Source organism: Myripristis murdjan, chromosome 5 (assembly GCF_902150065.1).
Source record: "Myripristis murdjan chromosome 5, fMyrMur1.1, whole genome shotgun sequence".
In the NCBI taxonomy this organism is placed as follows: Eukaryota; Metazoa; Chordata; class Actinopteri; order Holocentriformes; family Holocentridae; genus Myripristis; species Myripristis murdjan.
Window position 1 is genome coordinate 28,918,344 of NC_043984.1, and position 22,166 is coordinate 28,940,509.

Consider the following 22,166-nt stretch of genomic DNA (forward strand, 5'->3'; position numbering starts at 1 on the left):
TGAGAACTGACTGTGTGCCACGTCGTGCAGCGAGCTAACCTGATGAGTAGGAGACAGTCCTGTTGTAGCTGTACTGCGAAGGCATGGTCTGGTAGCCTAGGCTCTGCTGGGAGCCTCTGTCATAGTCGTAGTCGTACGCTGCCTGCTTGTGTCCCGTGTTGCGGTGGTACCAGCCTCTCAAGTGCTCCGCCACCAAAGCCTTCTGGATGTTCTTGTTCACCTGCTCGTTGCTTCGCGGCACCGGGCGGTTCCTGGGTGGCCGCAGGGTGGCGTACGGGTTCTGTGACATGCTGTCCATCTCGTCACTGCCGTAGCGACCGTACATATCCTGGCTGTGATAGGCCGTTGCGGTGGGGTGGTACGAGGGATTGACGCTGTAGTGTCCCTCCATCTCGTTATCGTACATGTACACTCCATTGGGGTAAGGCTCCGGCTCCGCGTAGCTGGGATAGCCCGTCACGTAGTAGGCCGTGGTGGTGGGCCGCGCCCGAGGCTGGTAGGCGTAGCAGCGGGTGTCGGGCTGGGCCAGGTTGGGCATGCTACCAGTGTTGGCGTACATGTCCTTTCGGTGGCGGCCGCGGGCTCTGCGTCGGTGGGTGTGGTTACCGGGGGCGTTATACTCAACGCTAGACTGGCTTGTGTAGGAGGAGCCGTCATCGAGGACCTCCGTGCTGTTGCTACGTCGGGCTGGTGAGAGGGCAAAGGCTGGCGCTGGTGGCTCGCTCTCTGTCAGGAACTGCGACTGTGACTCCAAACTACCGCTCCGCTGGCGGAAATGCTGTGGGCCATCGTCTGACCTGCAAGTGGAAAACATCATTGTATCAGTCCGTCCCTCATCTCAGTGACATGTTACAGACTAAATAAAAACTAGAAACCAAAATAAGAACAGTTCTTTGATGAATAGTTTCAATAGTAGGCTTTTTCACACACACGCACGCACACTAAAAAAAAAAAAAAAAAAAAAAAAAAAAGAATGTTGTTCAACAGGTCTGTGTCTAGTCTGTGACACCACACATTTCTACTTTCCACAACATGTTAAAGCTGCAATAGTTACAAATTGTTGAGGGACGCTTTTGATGTTGACTGTTTCCTGACAAATGCCTGGAATGAGTACGAACTTGACTGGTTGAGTCTGCATGGTTCTGAGAGTCGGTCCTTAATAAATAACGTGCTTATTCCACATTCCGCAGTTTTGTCAGCTGAGTCTAAACAGCCTTCACTTTAAATCACCCCTGGGCGACTTTGAATCCTGCAGCTTTGAGAACATCACGTGCTGTTTCGGTATGTTTCATTATTAACGTAATTTAAACTCAACAGGTTGTGTTTGAATGTGATACTGGCATGTGTTTTCCCAAAAGCAGACCTTTTTAAGAAAGCACAGATGAGTTTTGAACAGCTCAATGGCCATTAAACTGCCTCTCAGAGCTGGTGATGAAGCAGATGTTCAAGTGTGTGTGTGTGTGTGTGTGTGTGTGAGAGAGAACAAGCACGTAGATGGGTCGGTCTTCCAGGCCGTACCTGAGCTGGGTGCTGCTGTAGGCGTTGCGGGTGAGGAGGGGGGTTGGAGGCATGCTGCGCGCGTCACGTGGCTGTCTTGAACCTTGCTTGTATGGGCTGCTGTGGCTCGATAAGGCGTTGCGGAGATTATAGTGGTGTGATTCCTGGACTTGGCCATAATTTAATCTGGAACACAGATAAGAACAGTGCTTTCAGCGCGTTCACTTCTTCAGGCTAGAGACCGTCGCTGAGATAACACCACTTCTCTCTCCTTGCAGGTTCTCACAAGTGTGGGGGAAAAAAAACAACACAACAAGCCTCTGTGTCCCTTAAATGTGGCATTTTAGTCATTGCTTACACCTGAGTGACTATCATTTCACAGCTCACTGGCCTTTCTTTTCATGCAACAGCAAACAAATATCATTACACTGACTGTTTAAAATGAGTTTAAAAACCTGAATCTCAGGGCAACACATCACCCGTATCATTTTGTAAACATTCACGCAGGAGCTGCCATTTAAACAAAGTTTCCACAGCTACTTTCCTGTTTCCCTTTTTCTCCCCGCTCTTGGCTTGAGATTGTTTTCTGCTCCTTAGCAGGCAGCAACATGCTTGTTTCCATCTATTTTTAAAGACGGCACATTTGGGCTGATAAGACTGAGATTGTGGAGAGGCAGGAGAAAGAGGGAGGGGGTGACTGGCAGGAATGTAGCTCTGGTTCTCTACAGGTCTGTACTAGTTACTTGCTCTGGGACTACAAAAACAACATTTATAAACACACTGGGAATTAACAAGTATTAGCTTGCTCCTTGGGAATCTGTGCCATTGTCTACCTGCTGTCGCTGTTCTGGTCAATAGCAGAGGCCCGTCTGTCTTTATGGTAGTGCATGTCCAGTGTGTCTGCATGATGAGGCTTAGGAGAGTACTGGACCGACCTCGACCGCTGCCTCTGGGAACTGAGCTCATCATCTGTGAGGAAAAAGGCACAGCTGAGTTTAAACTTTAATTCTACAGTGCAGATATGGGAAGGAGGGACTCAACAGAAGGAGTAAACACATGCATGAAGCATGAGTGTGCCTGAGACTCTGCAGCACTCACCATCATCCAGTGTGAGGCTGTCAGACAGAGAGCTGAGCTCTGAAGGGTTGACATCATCTGATAACAGAGGAGAGAAACTGCTCTTGAGAGACACTTCAGATATTATGTTTCTCATGAAAAGTGACAGTGGGTATTTAATCAATTTACACATGAATTCATGACCCGAGGCATTCCCTTTGTCTTTTCTGCAGGAATTCAAGTTTTGATTCCTCTGTAAGCTAAGTGTGGCTCAAATTTTCACTGTGATGTTTGTGTTGGTAAGGCTCATCATACCTGCTATAATCAGTGAGGCTCTTTGCGTGGGTTTCTTTCCAGTCTTGACCCTATAGGCGTTGATCTCATCCTCAATCTCCTGCAGCTTCCTCATTGAATCCAGATAGTTGTTTCTCCTCTTTTTCTTGACTGTCTTGCAGAGGTCACCCTCGTTGGCCAGCTTCATGGCTGCTTCCACAATCTTCTGCTGCAGGGCAAACCTGCTCTCCAGATTCCTCAGGTGGGGGTCCTGATGGGAAATGGACAACACATACAGTTATCAAGGGGGATTTCCTTGAGGCGTAAACAGATCCTGGCAGCGGCAGAACTCTAAGCAAAGCAACTCTAACTTCCAAGTTAAAAGAAACAACCTAGAATTTATCCAATGTTTGCATATTCTTTAAGTAACCGACCTGCAGATGGAAAAAAAAATATTGGAAAAAAGAGAACTTTCAGACCCAGCCTTTAAAAAAACAAGCCTGTTTACTCCATGATTACTCCATCCGTCATTACATTATGCAAAGGACGTCAATATTTCCAGCTTAAAAAAAAAACCACTTGAGCTCAGATGTTACAAACTCTTAATTCACATATCAAAAATGTTAAAAGAGATCTTCAATGTAATAAGTTTCTACGTGAACAAAGGCACTGGTGTGGCAATAGTTTTTCAACAGTATTAGTGCCATGCTGCAATTGCATAATTATATATTGGTTCTTTTTATAACACCATACTTAGAAATACAGTGCAATCAATAAAGTAAAAACAGGCCAAGCACCACGTAACAGCCGGACTAACCTCATCATGGGGGAAAAGGTCATCTAGTTTGAAGGCTGTTCCCACACGGCGTCGTACTTGTGGGGCTTTTTCACCTGTGGCCAAGGGATACTCTTTAGGCAGCATCCCGGTAAGCTCCTGCAAACAAGAACAGCAATTTATGTTTTGTTTTGTTTTTTTTGTTTATATATGAAATATATGAAAAACAAAATGTCCTCAGAAAATGAACTGTTTTATCAATAAATATCATGATGACTCCTAACTTTAACACTTCAACACCAATAATGTGCTTTACTTTCATGCCAGCAGTCAATACAGGAGATGTAGCTTTCATTTAAAGAAAAAAAAAAAAAGGTGTATATATTATTTTGTAACAAAACTCTCTGTACAGGCAGCCAGGATTTTGCACACTTTGAAAATTCATTCCAAATCAAAATTAGTCAGAGACACTCACAGCTTCTCTCATGCATATCTTCTTCAGCTCCTCCAGTTTCTGAGTCAGTGTGTCTTGAAGATCCTTTTCTTTCTTCTTCAGCTCGGCAATCTTCTCTTTCTTCTGGTCTTCGCTGACTTCAGAGTCGGCAGAACCTATACAAGCCACAAATCTGATTAATTTACAAATTATGGCAATAAATCATCATTCATCAATTAGACACAGAACAGAAGCCATTAGGGGTCGGGTTGTTAACTCATTACATACCGGCAGAGATAAGGCTCCCGTTGCTGGCCATAATGAGCTGGTCTTTGCTCTCCATGCTGGACAGTTTACTGATCCGTGGGGCGCCGATCTCAGTGAGGTCCATAGCGATGTCTCCCGAACTCCTGGTTGACGAAATTTTGGACTGTACAGGAAGAGAGGGAGCAAGAGGATGGGAAACAGAGGGGAGAAGGGAAAAAAGGAGCAGAGGAGGCCATGTCAGTATTTCATCTTAATGATGGTGCAGTGCGATAGCGGCGGCTCCATTTGCATGCGCGGGACTCCGAGCTCAGCGCTCTCTCATCAGTCAGTGTGGGCTCTATTCCTGGATGAACACTGACATGCCATCTGTTTCTGAGAGAGACAGAGGCTGAATAACCTCATCTGACTGCAGTGCCACATGCACTCATCCATCCCACCACAAAATGCTCATCACACACCACTCATGCTGTATAATAGCCCTGACGCTCAGCCAACATGTACAATAAATACGACACCATGAAGCAAGAGTGCATCCCGTACTATCAAGGCACTGAGGCTAAGCACAGATACTGGTAAGTGATGACTAAGAAACAGGAGTGATTAAGAGCCTGATCGCACAGGATGCTTTTAATAATAATTGCTTTTTCCAGTTCAATTTTTTCCCCATTTATGTTTAATAGTTTGATCATAAAAAATGTGTCTCCTCCACATTATGCATCTTGGATTTTAGACGTGGCATATTTAAGGACAGGCCCGTGGACGCGTCAAGCTTCAGCTTAAGCCACACTGTGCAAAAATAGCTTTTGAAACTAGGCAGAGTTCTTGGTTGAAATGATAAAACTCAGAGTGGGTTACTCATCCTCTTCTTCGAGGGCAAGCAGAGTGAATGCGATCTTCCTACTGTCTGGTTTTATTTTCAGTGCCATCACTACAGCTTAGCTAGCTAACTCTGATTAGATCGCATGATGCTTCCAAACTTTGTGTTGCACTGGAACGAGAATGACGTAACACTCCTTTCACCCTTTGAGCTCCTCTGTTACTAGTAAAGGAAAAAGGGCCCTGTGTGACCGTGGCCTCAACCGGGCAGAGGTAAAACCATGTGAGATGAAGGCTATCTGCACATCAGGGAGCCAAATGGAAGTGGAGAACAGAGCAACAGCAGTGAGGTTGTATCTGGAGAGCCATCACAAGAAAAGCATCAGCCTTAGATGATAGAAGGGATCAGTGGAGGTGGAGGGAAGGCAGACACACTCACTTTGCTCTGCTTCCTGTCCAGGTAGAACTGGTGCTGACTGATGGCCATCACCCAGATGGTTTTAATCAGAGAGTGGCTGGCATACCATGTGTGGATAACCAAGCCAGTCTGCCCAAAAGTGCGTTTGGTCACTGTCCTTCTGTGGAACAGAAACAGACAAAAACTCATTATTTGCGCTTCGAACGTGGAGCAATTCTGTTCAAAGCCATGAGCTAAGCAGGGATTAAAACACAATTCCTATTAAATATTCAGCCTGATAAACTCATGGGTGTTTCTGTGACACAACATATTGATGAGGAGTGGAGCAGCGACATCAAGCTCACTTTGGATCAGTGGGATTTAATTACTGTTTTTGTGGCTTGAAGTGCCGTATTAAACCTGTGTCAAGAGCAGAGACAAAACCTGCAATAACCTTAGAATAATATACTGGTCCTTTAATAGCAGGAAAGCACTCGTTTGACAGGCAGGCAATTAACACAGTGCCCTAAATGGGCTACAGGCTACAGATGCCCTTCATGTTGACTGAAGTGCAGGATAAAGACATGAGTAGCAAAAGCAGTAGCTAAAACGGGAGCACTTCAACAACAGGGAACAGACCAACTGAGATCAGTTAAGATAAATGAAGTGGTTTGCCTTCTCTGACCTGTGTGGGTCGTTGACTTCGACTGCAAATTTCTTCTCACGGAAATACAAATTCTCCAACTGCTTCCACTGAAATAACTGCAGAGAGAGATAGACAGAGACACGCCAACTGAGTACACAAGCCAGCGCGGGACTGCTGTGGATCAATATAGAAATGTGGTTTAAAACAAACATTGACATCAATTTCCAAAGAAATACTTGATGCTTCACATGCAACGTAGTGGATCCATTTCGCAAAACACGACACAAAAGCGAGAGATGGCATTAAACAATGAGCTGTGTTCCAGCAACGGCAGCCGAACCACTGGCACAGCTCTCTGAAACTGAAATCAACTTGCAACATTAGCAGAAACAACAACATAACAGCCGAATGCTGCACAGGCAGCTCAGTCGGCCAGCCAGTCAAGTGTAAGGTCAAGCTAACAGAGGAGCAATTATAACGCTGCTGCAACTGCAGGGAGCTAAGTCTTACCGGGACAGGTTCTCATTTCATTCTGCCCTGGAGGAAAAGCACTGAAAACAGGGCAGGGAGTTCTCTAAGACAGGATGAAACATTTGCTCCAGTAACGCTGAGCTCAAGAAAGACAGATTTGGAGCCTCATGCCTGTGAATGATTCTTCCCTACCCTCGTTTTGTGAAAAAACAACCAGAAACGACACTGTATGATAGTGTGGCTGAGATTAATGTGGGAGGAGATTCATAACCACCGTTCACCTGATAGCAGCCCAGAAGGTAGCACTCTAAATTACTCTCAACTACAAAGGCATGTAATACATCTCAATATACGGTTCTCTGGGGGGAGTAATCAAAGCAAGCTGACACATCCTATATGTTCAAATGGATTTTTAGCAATATTCGCCTCTTCCACTGGGTCAAGCATGATTTAAATTCAGCAAACTCACTACACTGCATCCCATATCTTCCACTACAAGACAGTGACCCATGCAATGACAGAGTGCACAAATCTAGACCACACCAAGCAGGGATAATGTTTCACTGAAAAGAGAATCTGGAGGAACACACTGAAGAAAACACATTTAAACCCCCACTGACTTTCTTCAAACAACCTGACAGGTGAATAGTGGACAAAATGGAGGGGCTTACCGGAGACGGTTTCTTTTGCGTTTATCAAATCCCTGGTGAATTCTCTGGGGTTTGTAGTGAATCCTCTGGCTCTGAGTTTCCCACAGGGCTAGAGCTTCCTCGAACAATACTCTCTCTTGTCTGATCTCAGGAAGCCAGATAGGTGTTGCAAGAGTTTCAGCTGAGCTGGCCACACCCCTTTAGCCCCCCCTTCCTCTGACATCACAGCCACCTCATGCTGCCTTCCTGGCTTTGTATTGGTCCACACTGCTCCCCCCTCTCGTTTCTTTATTCTCCCTCTCTCTCTCTCTCACTCACTCTCTCTCTCTCACACACACACACACACACACACCATGCCTTACTCTCTCAAATTTTTCCCTCTACCTGACTCACTTCCTTTTTAGTCAAACCAGATGAACAGGTTGCACTCACAAGCATTTCCCAGGTCCTGTCTTCCTTTACTGGACGACACCGTTTCTCCTCTCGGCCCCAGATAAGCGCTTAGCCCTCCCTAGATGCACGCGGGCTTTAAACCTCCGCTTCCTTCTAGGTAATTCTCCTCCACTTTTCATATTGTAAATTCCACACAAAGCCCTGTTGTTTATTGACTCCGGTCCACACTAGCCTCACCCACCATGCCGCCCACCGACCCCAAGGCAAACATGCAAGGAATCTGTTACTTTGGTCTAATCATTAATAGCAGTGCCCCTGCAGCAAGGCCCCTATTCGCTTCCATGTGAAAACAGGCCAATGCTCTGTCGGGGCAAAGCAGAACCACCCTACCTGACAGGGAAAAATCTCTCACTGCCCTTCTAGAGGTGGTACTGACACTATCCGACTGGCATGAATCTTGTGTGCAAATATCTTATGAAAGCAGCAGCAGTCACCTCTACAATATCACCATAACAACAGGATATTTGCTCAAAGATATTGTGGTATATTGATTTTATCCATAACACCCAGCCCTAAATGACACCATTGTTATGAGTTCTGTCCAAAAGCTATTTGAACTCCCCAGTTAATACATGTGTTTTCCTACAAAGGATCCAGTAATTCGAAACTGCAGTCAATAATGTATGCTTTCCTTTTAAAACACTGTCTTTGGGGAAACTGGGCATGGTGGAGTGCTAAAACATGCCAATACTGCAGTCAAAACAATTACAGACAGCCTGCCAGTGAAATGAAGAGCATGGTAAGCTAATTAATAAACAATGGGAGCCAGAAAGTACTATGCTTCCCACAAGCCCATCTAACTGAGGAGGACATCCCACTCCAATTCACACCCACTGGTCGCTATCACTTAGCATCATTTACATTCTGACAACAGATAACATGTAATCCGCAACTTAAGTGTGTCAATCACCTTATTAGAGAAACTCCACACCTCCGTGGCAACACATGCATGAAACTACTAGTGGACTCACCGGTGGCTGCGGATGAAATCAATGCCAAAATATGTCAATGATGTGACACACCTTAAAGTCTAAAGCAACACTGTATCTACTTTTGTGTAAGAGGAAGCACTCCAAGAAAATGCTCAGCCTTTGCACACAAGCCAACGGCGAGCTAATTGAATTAAAAAAAACTGCTGCACAGGAGTCATTAAAACGACTCCTATGTGAAAATAAAAACGACCATTTTCATCAAACGTGCACACAAACACGTTCGATTAATCGTCGCACACACGTGATTCAAGTAAATGTACAGAATCCCCCCCCATCTTCAGTATTTACGTCTCCCTTGTTTTCACCAAACTTCTCATTAGAGGTGGGTGGAAGTGTGCCAGAAATGCCTGTGGTTGCAGATGGGCTCTGAATGTTCAGATCCAGACCCAACCCATAACCACAGGACCCCCAGGGCCTTAAGTCTACAAAATCATACATAGATAAATGTGTCAAAGGCCCTGACTCACACGCCTGTACAGGATAAATTCCGCCCCACCCTTCTCATACCACGTCACACACCAACTCTTGCTGGCTGGCAGCTCTGTACATTTCCACACTCATGATGGACTGATATCAGGCAAAAATCAAAGAGCGAGGTAGATCTGTTGGGTTTTCGTTTCAGCGCAATATTTAAGATGTGTCTCACTTAACTGTGGAGGGCACGGGTCTTTCACGGCATGACACGGTTGCACCAAAGCTCAAAGTATGTCATCCATAGTAAACTCAAGATTTATTTTTGGCCTGCTAGCTCATCATATATGTGGATCAGTAAATGGTCGTAAAGAGTGTCCTATTACCCACTGGGAGAGAGTGTGTGTGAGAGAGAGAGAGAAACAGGGAGGAGAGAGAGAGAGAGAGAGAGAGAGATTGAAAACTCTCATGGTTTAATTCAACCAAGAATTAGGTCTTGACACGCCCTCTGCCTTCGACACGCACTCCTCTAGTTTCGGTGTTGTTGCTGCGGCACTCTGGCTGCGTTCCTCATATTTGATAATGGGTACTGAATTCATTAACTTCCCAGATAAATCTCTTGCTCCTGCTTCGCTTGGCACCTCTTGATCGCCTCCAAATCTCTGGAATACATCATCTGTGCATCTTACCGACACATGGACCGTTCCCACACAAGCTCCATCTATACATAATGAAAATGACGGGGTATTCAGATTACTTGAAGTGCCACCTTCTCTTAAACACAGCAGGGAAAGTCGGCTTTTCAGTCTCAGCCCATTCATTAAAGAGTGATGGAACTGACACGCATGCAGAGAAGATAATGAGAGACTAAGCTATCATAGCTGCTCTAAATGAACGTCACTAAACTGCAGGAGAAAAATTAAATTCTCTCCCAATGGCTCAAAATGTATCCCTGCACAACTGCAGACTTGCCTCCACGGCCGCCCCTTCACCCAGTCCCAAAGCCTCTTTCCACACCCCCTACCAAGGTGATTGTGTTTTATTGCTTGATCAATTGTGTGCCCTCCAAGAGACGTACACACACAATGACAGGCAGCTTTGCATAATGAGCGCTGCATGCTGGGAAGGGGTTGGGTAGGGGGCAAAGGGGGGTGGACCGGGCTGAACACAAAGACTGCCAGCCAGGACAGGAAGCACTAGCAATATTTGCCAAATGATAGAGGTTCCCCCTTCTAAGAGCGGGGGAAAAAAGAGTTGTGTACTTTCAAACAGCGAGCGCAACAAAAACAGCTAATTAAAAAAGCCACCATTTTCCCCCCCTGTGAGGAAATGCTGTGGGGTTTTGGCACGGAGCTGAAGAAGGCAGAGTACAGTTTTGCCTGGTGAAACACCCCCCTCCTCCGACACCCCAACAGCCCCACTCCTGTCCCCCACATTCAGTCCACCACCCTGGGCTAGCCTGGCAGAGTGCCAACCCCAGTCCCAGAGGCCTGCTGCTCCCCCAAGAGCACCATAATTACACCCTCCAACTGGGAGGGCTAGGGAGAGCGAAAGAGGCGCTGCGGCCGTGCCCATTAGCGCCTTGGTGTTCAGTCTAACAGCACACCCTACTATGTGAACGGGCACCTACCATGTGCAACAGGTGTGAGGATGGTAATGAGAAAGGCTGCGGAGAAAAATATGTATCTGGGCTGCTGCTAATAATATCTCTCAGACAAAGCAGAGGGTAACCACATGGTGACACAAGCTGTTGTTTGTGTATTTTCCCCTCCAAATTTTGTCTGTCCAGCCCTTTTTTTTATATATTTATTCATTCCACTGTTGCTATTCCAGTGTTGGTTCGTATTTGCTTGACCTTGATTGCACACCACCCACACTGATACTACAGCTCGCCCTCCCTTAACTTTTTCCTAACTTTGGCTTGGGAAACATGCTTTCGCTTTAACTATTGGTTGTTTAGTCGATCATTAACCAGGTAGGAAGATAAGGGCGATGAAAGGAGATTGTGCATCTGACAAGTGAATGGTCCAGCTTCAAACTACATACAAACGTTAATTTGTAAGCAAATATAATAACATAACTAAAAGCCTCATTCATGCTTGATGAGTTTTACTGAAATGTCAGCATTCATGTGAGAAGAAATCATGTCTTAGATGGTGGAAAACCTGTTTGGGACAAAACATCTCAAATGAAAATAAAATCATAATACAGTAGCAGAAGGAGACAGACCTACCTTTCTTGGTTTCAGCTTATCCTGTAAATCATACAGGCCAATGCCTTTGTAGCTGACTCCCAACCACCACGGTATTCCCTGCTTGTCCTGCATGAAAGCACACACACACACACACACACACACACACACACACACACACACACACACACACACACACACACACACACACACACACACACACACACACACACACACAAATATACCACACCAGTCATTAGAGGCAGCTTTATTGGTTAGGACTTTGAAAAGAAAGGCCCGTTACCAAAGCAATTACCTCGTTAGGCTTGCAGCAATAGCAACACAAGAAGAGATCAAATACATTAAGGGAGCCTTAAAACTCTGCAAGCCTGACTGCAAACCGTGAGACATTTTAACACCACTGTTTGATCTCCTCAGACATCCTTATTTAATGAATTTAGGTAGGGAAAGTCCGAAGATGTGGCTGATAGCAAAAAAAAAAAAAAAAAAAAAAAAAGGAGGAGGAGGAGGGGTTGTCCCAGTTTTACTAAACTGAACATGTTGTTGTGTCAAACTGCTTTACTTGATTCTTGTCTTGATTCCTTTGTGCTTTCATTTACAATGAGATTTTGCATAAGGCCTTTTTTCTTACTCTAAACTAAACAAGCGTAGGGGTTAGCAGTCTCTTGTGGTATGTGGCAGGGATACAGGTGCTCCAGCTTTAACTACAGCACAGCCTTTAAACAGGAAAAGACCTCCTGATTCCTGCTTCTGGGAAAAGGTTATAAAATTAACCAAACAAGGGCTGGGGTGATGATTTCGATTTAATGTAGACAAAGAGGAAAAGACAGCATGTCGACAGAGGCATGTTCAAAGGTTAAGCTACTGTATGACGCAGGGCGCTGCTCTTACCTTCACTGGGTAATAATGGACTCCATATGTTGGCAGGGACTCCACTAAGGCCAGATACCTTCAGAGAGAGAGTGGAACAGGTTAACAGTAACATGGCCACTTGCACTGCATCACTGTCAACTGGTGGCTGTTGTACAGCAGACAAAGTGGGATTTAAGCTATAGTCACTGTGAAGCCACAGTCATTTACAGTGGCAAGCCGATCGATTTGTTACAGGGCCGTGACAGAGGAAAGCACAGTCCATTGATCAACTCAAGGGCACAAATGATCCAGAGCGTAAATGACCTAGGGTTGCTTTGAGTTACAGTCCTAGGGAAAACACAGAGGACTGTCACCCTCCCATGGCTGGCTGGCTGCCTGCCTGCCTGCCTACTCTGAGAGCACCTCCCCTAATTAATGACACATTCTGGCATAGTGACAGCCACTTCCTTAAACAATAACCATCACAGGGCAGACACAGGAGGCTAAAGAGGCAAGGCGGGCGTGGGTGTGAGAGAAACAGTGCTGTGGAATTAGAGGGAGTCTGGCACTTGGGACGCAGGAGTTTATTTGACAAATTCAGCTCGTCTGAGTCAAAAAAAGGCACTGGATTCCATAACTTACTGCACAATGGCTTGTCCTCTGCTCAGCCCCTTCAGTTTCTTGTAATGCTCGATCACTCTGTCCTCACTGCAGTGAAAAGATAAAACATTTAATGAATAATCCATCAAGTGTTACACATCCCAACCTCAGAGGAATTGTGAGAAGGCCCTTTCTCTGACACACATTCTGTCTGCTCATGCAGAAAATTCAGTCTGGCCTACTGGCCTGCCGATGGCTCTCATCTCCCTCTCCTGAAAATGCATCCAATCTAGCTCCCACTGTAATCATCCCTTTTAACAGGGTGGTGAGATTGCGAACTCACTGCGGCTTAAGAGAGACACAGACAGACAGACAGAGAGGAAGGCAGAAATAGACATACACATGTGCAGCCATGCATCATCTGTGTCTTTAGCTGTATCTTTAATCTGGCTATTGATCTGAATCTAGCTGCTGCTCACTGGGGGCTGCAGCAGCCTCAGATGGCCACTGAGCCAGAGGGAGAAAAGCTGGCAGAGGGCAAAATCAGCAGCGTGGACTAAAGACAGACAGGAACCTTTTAGACAGTCAGTGGCTGGCAGAGCCTCCGTCAGCACCTCCCTGTGCTCTCTAAGGTCTAATGGGCAAGCGTACTTAACGCAGCCCAGGCATTAATTAGTCGCCCCATCAGAGACAAAACAGTCTGCCGAGTGCCAGGCAGGCTTGTATGCACCTTACTGCCCAAAACTCATCTTGGGAAATAATTGCTTTGTGCAACCAGGTGTTACTGACTGCAAAGGCCATTTGACGGCTGAACTGTAGGGGCCTGCAGTGGAGGAGGGGTGTAGTATTGCCTGAACTGTGAATATCTATGGGACTGTGTAATCCCCAGGGATTAACACCCACTCCCACAACCCTCAACTCCCCCGTCATGCATTTTGTGGTTTTTAGAGCTCCTAATAGGCAGATAGTTTACCAGTAAGCCAGAGATGGGTGCTCCCTCAGGACTCGGGTGGGCAGAACAGGGAGCTGCTTCAGGTCTGATCTAGCTGTCTCAACACTGGAGAGGGAAAAAAGTAAGATTTTATGTAAGAACAATTAAAGCATTCATTTACAACAGAGGCCTTTCTGTAGCTATCTTAATAGAGGAAAATAACAACGCATCTCTACTACAGAGCTGAGAGGGATACCAAAATTACACTGTTGATTGATCAAAGATGCTATTACTGACTAATTACTACCTTTCATGAGAATCTCAGGGTTCAGAAATATCACATACCCTGTCATGACCTTACAATAAGTGCTACAGAGCACTTGAAGTTAAGGTAAATGTTTAGACACGCTAAGAAATGCTAAGATAGTGCGGGCAGCCTTTCCCCATGTGTTTGTGCTTTCACAGTGTGGTTTGAATTTCTACGTCTTAATGCATGACAGCAATAACTCAGGTTTGCAAACCAAAGGCAAAAAGGTGCGCTGTCAGGCTATTTTTTTCACCTCTTATCTATAAGAGCACCAGTGCCTGCCAAGACTACGCTTTAGCCTCACTCATGTGTTGCCAGTGTTCATTTATAGAAGCACATGGGGGCCCTTTTAAGTCATAGGATGCCTTTTAGGGGGGTTTTGGAACAAATTTCAAAAGAATGCCAAAGCCCTTTCATGCAGGTTCTCAGAGGTAAAGTACTTCACTGTTATCTTATGTATATAAACTACATTACGTTGTTTTACCTAAATAGATTTGTCAGTGATACACTGTGATACATGCAACAGGTAGCTCTCACCCACGACCACTGACAAGAATGTTAAGCAGACACTGAAAGTGATCCAATAAACATAGCAATTGGCTGCGTTATCCGCGCAGACAAACTGTGGTGTGTGTCACTGTCAAGGTCTATGATAGTGAACTCTTGAGTCACTCCAACATCATGCAGGGGGGAGCACTTGGTCTACAGTTACTGCCGGACAAAGAGAGCTATGGCTTGGCGGGCCAGTCCACTGGAGCGCTGAACAAAAGCCATTCACCAGCACTTGGCAGACTCTGCCTGTGTTGAAAGGTACTGTATGAGCCCCAGTGCTGTTCAGAAACAGGCCCTGGCCTCTCAGACAGGACTCAGACCTGCAGGCCAGGCTATATGTAACACCATTAACTATTAGAGCATCCTTGAAAATAACAATTAGATCCACTTCCATTAAATCAGCAGAGTGTATAAAAATAACCTGAAACCAATGTGATCTTGTTAGCGCAATATCAATTTGACCTCGACTTGACTTTTATGAACACCAGCTTTACTCTTCCTCTGAGATCCTTAAAGATTAATGAAATCTAACAACTGCTGACATGTTAGGTCAGAACCATAATGATCCAGTTATGTGAAGCAGCTTACTAAACAAAAACAAAGGTGAACCACCTCAAAGGCACACAGCAGTGACTTGAATCCCTCCTCCCCGTGGCTACCTCTCCTAGCTTGACTGGGTTTTGCTGCCATGGCAGTTCACTGGGAGTTTGATGGCATACATTTTATGGGGAGCCAGGGCCTGCCGTTGTCGGGGTGATCTACTCCGCAGCCACACTGCCCTGTCAGCAATCTGGAATTCATTACTATGTCTGTTATCTCCCTGCAGCGTGGGGGCAATTCCTACACCCAGCACAGCCCAGCCCTGCGCAGCCTACCCAGTGTGGGAGAGATAATACTCATGTGTCAGCTATTCCAGAGGGCCCGAGACGTGGTGACTGTTGAGCGAGCACAATGAGAGAGACTGTTGCTGTGAATGAACCACTAACTACAGGCTACACCTGCAAATAGAGCTGAGGGCTGAAACTGTCTGGGGTGCAATGCTGGCTCATGTGTGGTATGCTTGGAACACAAAAGACACTGTACTAGTCGTAATTAAAATTATCTTCCAGGACCGGTTCTCAGAGATAAATGTCCATTTTGCTGATTGATGAAATGCCATTTAAGCTTTATCAAGTGTTGCTGTAACCACCTATAAGCTATCCCTCTTTACAGCAGCTTTCTGATGGTTTCTTCTACTCTTCTTCTTCTTCTTCTTTTTTTTTTTTTTTACATTGCAAGGTTTATCATAGACATTGTGGTGCTGGTTAGGCTAGACTGGCCAGGTCAGGCGGGGCTTGTTATGTGTTACCGACACTTTATTTTGTGTCCTGTGCTTTGTTTTGCTTCATTGTCTTGTATTTTGTCACATGCTGTGTTACATAATTTTGTTTAGTGATTGTTCCTTGATAATAGCTGTAAGATGTATAGGCTCTGCGTCTGAAAAGTACTCTGCGATATGCTGACGATAAAGGGATACAGACATAAACCAAAACATGAGCAGGGGGGGTTACTGGGCTCACTGCACAGGAAGTGATGTGTTTGATGTTTACAGAAATAGCAGTATTTCTACCATAACAGTTTATTCAGAATAAATGTATAGTGCAAGAAACATAAAGAAACATTCTGCATTCTGTTTCTACATTAAAATGTGCAAAATTCCAACGTAATGCCCACAAAAAGATATTGACTGTTGTTGGATTGTTATTTTAATGTAATAGCAGTTAGTGTAATGTAACACCCCCAGATACAGAGTTAATATTATTGATTTATAATGTTCAATGTTTGTCAAGGCTTTGTGGCAATTAACTTTTGTGGCTGGCAATGCCCTATGTTTCCCACGTCTTTCAACAACCCCAGAGAACAGATGTGAAGTTCACTGCATTCAGCCTTGGGGTGTGTGTGTAGGTGGAGAAGGTAAGAGTGTTCCTGACAGCATAGGAAGAGTGAGAGTTTTCCCAGTCAAGAAAACATGAGTCACACTCCTTACTCCAAACACATGTCTTGTCATGGTACTGCATTCAGGTCTATTGGGGCCACCGTTGGTGTAGACACTGAAATCACTGCCTCTTTTATGATGAATTCCTCCCCATATGGTTGTTGAATGTTACACAGATGCCTTTGCTCTTTTACTGACACCAAAACCTAACATTTTCGGTTCTTGTTTTAGATTGGGGAAATATTTTTTCCCTAAGAAACACCACTAGATGCACTCAAAGTGACATCTCGGCGTGGAACAAAAATCTCAATACTTCCTCTTGTGATACATTGTCGATACGCGCATGCCAAGAATCGATATTTCAGTTTTTCAACATAATTTCAACAGATGCAGATTTGAGTTTCTGTGAGACGTATTTGTTCACTGTGTTTATGTATGCTCTGTCATGCACTTGTTGCAGTCACTGTGCATATTAAAACACCGAAAAACACAACTGATTCCTGCTTACTGGAGAATTATTTTGCCTTTTCCAGGGTATTTTTTTCTTCTTGTTACAGATACTGTGATGTATCTTAGCCAATTATCGTACAATATGTCACATATCACACAATCACTTGTATCGTTGTCTATGTTTGGCCAGTAATCCATGAGAAAAAGAAAATACGTCACCAAACAACTAAATGAACACACAAAGAAAAGACTCAAAGCAATTACCTGTACTGCAATATCTTATCTTTTCCGCTCATTCTGTTTTTTGCTGGATTCTACTAATAGGTGCCGTTCTTTCTTTTGTCTGTTTAGCCATGGTGGCTACCACTGCTCATATTATCTTATTATCTACCCAGTTTTCCTTTTATTTTTTTCCCAAACACAGCTGCCAGAAACATGACACCTATCATTTTCAATGAGCTACTGAATTTTATCAAGTAAAGGCTTAGCTGACACCAAATTTACTGAGCAGTAAATGTAAAGGCTTTCGTGAACTTGGAACAGGTTGCAGCTCCATTGTGTAGAAATCAATGACGGTCAGTGGCAAAATAGGGATTTAATGACCTGAAAATGCCAGCGATTACTGGTGGAAAAAAAAAATGCATTTTTGTTTTAGCAAAAAGCAATTGTGAGGCAGCACCAGGCTTTAAACCTGAAGGTGCAGATTATCTCAGTGCTCTGCAGGCAGTCGGCCCAGACCACTGTACCAACGTCACTATCGTGAGCCCTCCTGACGCCAAGTTGTCTACCACTGGGCACTTGGTCTGGTTCATCCCTCTTAAGGCAGGCTGGCTGTAGGAGGAGGAGGTCTCCCTAACTCCTCCACAACTAATCTCACTCCAGGGCCCTTTGCTGATACTGTCTAGAGGAGACACATTTATATTAAAAGCTTTATGAGGGGATTTACCGGCCCTCCTCTCACAGAGGCCAAAATGAAAGGTATCATAGACAAGAATGAGACTTATTACCACAAAGCACCTGGGGATGCACCAGCACAATAACAGGATTGGATATCAGGCCAATAATATGGTCAAGTCAGGTATCATACAAATACTAAAACCCAACACCGAGAGCCAAGTGAAATATGCCGAAACGAAAGGCTATCAAGTTAATCTTTTGTCTTTTTCCACAGTAAGCATCACTACAGTAGGAAAAAAAGACTGAATGATTATATCTTATTTTTGTCCTATCACCCCAAGCTGAGGGTCAAAGTCGACAGTGTTAAAATGATTTGGACTGAAGCTCAAAATGTAAAACCAGTATGAGCAGGGAAAAAAGTGATACTGCTGCAAAGAAAGAAAGAAAGCTGGCTTCACTTGGAGACTCCCCCATGCACACTGATTTGAACAGATTTGTTGGCACGTTCTCATTTATTGTGCTTTCATAGTCAGGACAAAGTACAGCCCATCCCTACACCCACATGGGCTGGAAAAGTTGGAACTCCAGCAGACTATGAAGTTCAGGGCGGATTGGCTTTAAATCAAAATACTGAGGCATAACTGTCCTTTGAACATCAGTGAACAAACTGCAATGAACGATCATTATCAATTCAGTCATGCTTGTAAATAGGGCAAACTCAAATAGATGCTGCCACTTTTTTCCTCCCCCTTTTTCAGCAAGAGCGAAGACAGCTGTTTGACAAGGGTTCAAACTGCATTTTCAGCATTATATTAGCATCTATACATATGAGCACTCACACCACATACATACAATTCCTTACAGAGCACAAAGCTTTGTGTTTCACACAATGCACGGAGGCCATAAGGGGCGCCGTGCTCGGACAAACACACAGGTTCTGCTGCTACAACCTGCTTAGCCACTCACTCTCAGACAGAGAGGTGTTTACTGATCGCAGTCAATGCCCTTCGTTCCTGCAGATGGCAAAAAACAACAAAACTTATCAGCAGGTCAAGCCTCTGAGAACAAGACCTTCTACAAAAACATTATCTCCACTTGTGAGGCGATTGTGGGTGTTTCGTACAGTGCCTCCCAGCAATGTCCAAGTCACACACGTAACATCCATACTGTGTGTCTGAGAGAAAATTATGTTTGCCAAGGGATGCACGTCAGCGCTTTAACATCACATTTTCTTCCCTAGCAATCACTTTGACAATATGTTGACTTAGGAAAGGCGACGTTTTGAGTATGTGGATGGCAGCGAGCCAGCTCTGGTTCAGTTCAATGTCACAAGAATAACATCAAGACAATTATTAACCGAGGGAAGTCCAGCGTAAAAGAAAAATCTGAGCGAGTGAGGTTGAATATTAACTGCCTGCACAGCAACATTCACACACTTGGGCACTGACCAAACAACTCAGCAAGCCAAGCCCTTCTTCCATGTTGGAGACAGGCAACAAACACTTCACAGTTCACTGGTTACTGTTTGCAATCAATATTGGATTAGAAAGTTCATTCACATCTGCACAAACCCACAATGCCCCTCCAAAAAATGCTGCACATGTTTGGAGACATGTTTAAAAATCTGCCCGAAACTGCATTTAAAAGTCACTCTGAATACAGTTCTAATGAATGTCATTTTCATGCACAAAACATTTTTGGCCGACTTTTGCATACTGTAAAATCAAATCCACCACCATAACATTTATTTTATGTGAGGCGCTTTTATCATGCAAATAATAATTGAACAGCTGCTTACCTGGTGTATTCTCCTTTCGCCTCCTTTAAAAAAGAGAAAAAGGTGATTAAAGACAGAATAATAAAAAAAAAGAGATAGAGAGAGATGCCTGCCAAGTTACACAGTGCGCTCCCTGCACAATGCACAAACCTGCACAATCCAACATCTATCATGCAACTCAACGTGCTGCGTGCAGGCACTATCTTAGCTTAGCGCGCAATCTTCAAAGGACCTCTTAAAAAAAAAAAAAAAAAACACGAATAAAAATAAAAGTAGAAAGAACGGGCTCAGGCTTTGAACAATGACTTCTCTGCGGCTAACGAGCCCATCTGCAGGAGACAACTGTTTTCAAATGTTGCAGGCAGCGGCCGCCTTGGCTCACGTTTCTGGTGAGTGCTTCAAATGTCAGTGAAAAACTCTTTGCTCTTACCTGCAGTGCGAATGCGGCTAACTTGAAGACATTTTCAGCCTCCACTTCGATGCCCTCCTGTTGTAAGAAACGGGGGAAAGTAATGTTTTTTGGGGAAAAATCAGTGAAATAAGTATAAAGCGCACCCCCCGTCCGAAACACTTGACTTGAGCGCAAATCTTCCCCTCAGTCCCGTACCTCGTCCCACCGTTACGGACTGAACCACCGCGGAGGAGAAAACACGGGGTTTAAAACTGTCTCAGCGTAGAGGTTAACACCGTCTATCAACACCCTACATTTCGCGAAAATGTGTCAAGCGACTAAAACCGATAAGGGTGCGCAAAACGCCGAGGTTAGACGATTTGTTTGAGACCGCCACCCTTGAGTGAAGTGGTACGGTCTGAAAGCAGGTTCAACAGTCTCCGTTTCCCAGCCTGGTGACCGGGCTGCCCTCCCCGTGGAAAACACTGCACTGCAATGGCGGATCTAAGGGGGGGCATGGGCTAGCAGCAGCCACCCTAAAAAGGAATTGCCACCCCCAATTTTAGACAATCTTTAAAAAAAAAAAAAAAAAAAAAATGTCATTGCTGGTCAGAAATTTACCATTAACTATCACCAGCTCTATTGTCCGAGATCATGTGAATGCAGCATGGTGTGTGAAAACTTTCTCCTTTTATTATTATTATTATTTATTCATTTTTCATTTTTTTCCCATTTTAAAATATATTTCTGATAAGTCAAATCCATTGAATATTTTACACTGCTGCCAAAAAACATTTGGTGTCGTGCATGTAGCTACTCCAGTCCAAACGCAAAATATACTTCTGCAGATGTAGAAGTGCGCACATGCAGAAGTTTGCTGACTGAATCACCATGGAAGGGTCAGGAAAATGTAAAATGCAAATATGAAGAGGAGCACAGGGCATTCTTATCTGAATAGGAGGATTTGTATTTTTTTGCAGAGCAAAATGGAAAATTCTTTTGCTTGATATGCCAGACTTCCCTATTGCATTTTAAAGCTTCAAACCTGTAGCACCATTTCACCTTACTCCATGGTAACATGGCCTAGGAGTTTCCTGGGGTTTTTGAAAATGTACTAAGCACTGTAACGTTGGCATCAGATCCAGTGGCATGAAACATTGGTCATGCACTAAAGCCATACAGTGAAGGGGAATTTGTGAAGAGGAGCCTGAGAGATGTTGTTGATATCCTCACTCCTGAAAATGTCAATTTGAAGCATTCTGTGTCAGATCTGCAGCTGTCACAGCATTGAACAAAGAATAACGGATATTAACAATTCGACTGACTATGGCTGTCATGCAATGGATGTGTTTGCAACACTACATTTTTTAGCTCCCAGTTCAAAATATAACAAACACTCAAGGTCAGGCAACTCTCAGTCGCCCAACCATTACTGGTGAGATCTTTGCAGGGTCTACTGTGTATTGAACAGTTTGATTTTTCATGGTGTGGTTTTGCTCTGCTAATAGACAGATATAAACCTCCCTCTCACTCTTTTTGGATAGTGTGTCTCTTCCTCAAGCTCGGGTCCTCAACCAGAGGCCTGAGGGCTGAGAAATGCATAATCTTATATTGCACTGTCTTAAATAAAATACACCCATGAGAGCTTAAAGGACTTAGGAAATGTCGGTAACTTAATAATGGATAGAGTTCTATAGATTTTAAATCATCATTTTGTTAAAATGTACCCCTGTGTTACTTATGTTACATTTCCATAACTGCTCAGTTAATGTTAATTTTTTTTTAATAAACTGCAGACATTTCAGTTTACATTGCACCTTTCCCCATCAACGCCTTCTTCACATTAGCCCTTCAGCTAGATGAAATCTGGTGCTTATAAGCCTATTTGTCGGATTACCCATCAAAAATGATGACAGATAAATAATTGGATTAGCCTCAGTTTAACACAGATGTGCAGTGATCTGGATACTGAGGGATAGGCCAAATGTGGCTGTTAGTGCTTGAGTTAACTTTGCTGAGATTAGAGAAGATGTTTTGCACAAAAGTAATGCATCAGGCACATTTCCAAAAGAAGCATGCAATAAA

At 44.3% G+C, this 22,166-nt stretch overlaps 1 protein-coding gene across 3 annotated transcripts in view; it reads right to left on the minus strand.

The window, feature by feature from the left end:
* frmd4ba (FERM domain containing 4Ba) overlaps positions 1-22,166 on the minus strand; it is a 50,103-nt gene that overhangs the window by 3,496 nt on the left and 24,441 nt on the right. For all 3 annotated transcript variants that reach the window (XM_030051967.1, XM_030051966.1, XM_030051968.1), the window contains exons 6-21: positions 20,121-20,177; positions 19,712-19,734; positions 13,775-13,858; positions 12,844-12,909; positions 12,241-12,298; positions 11,371-11,457; positions 6,200-6,276; positions 5,557-5,695; positions 4,323-4,464; positions 4,077-4,210; positions 3,644-3,760; positions 2,869-3,097; positions 2,596-2,652; positions 2,331-2,466; positions 1,519-1,683; positions 40-797 (exon numbers count right to left, since the gene is read on the minus strand). In XM_030051967.1, coding sequence (XP_029907827.1) covers positions 40-797; positions 1,519-1,683; positions 2,331-2,466; positions 2,596-2,652; positions 2,869-3,097; positions 3,644-3,760; positions 4,077-4,210; positions 4,323-4,464; positions 5,557-5,695; positions 6,200-6,276; positions 11,371-11,457; positions 12,241-12,298; positions 12,844-12,909; positions 13,775-13,858; positions 19,712-19,734; positions 20,121-20,177 — 2,329 coding nt within the window. The remainder of the gene's footprint in view (positions 1-39; positions 798-1,518; positions 1,684-2,330; positions 2,467-2,595; positions 2,653-2,868; positions 3,098-3,643; positions 3,761-4,076; positions 4,211-4,322; positions 4,465-5,556; positions 5,696-6,199; positions 6,277-11,370; positions 11,458-12,240; positions 12,299-12,843; positions 12,910-13,774; positions 13,859-19,711; positions 19,735-20,120; positions 20,178-22,166) is intronic.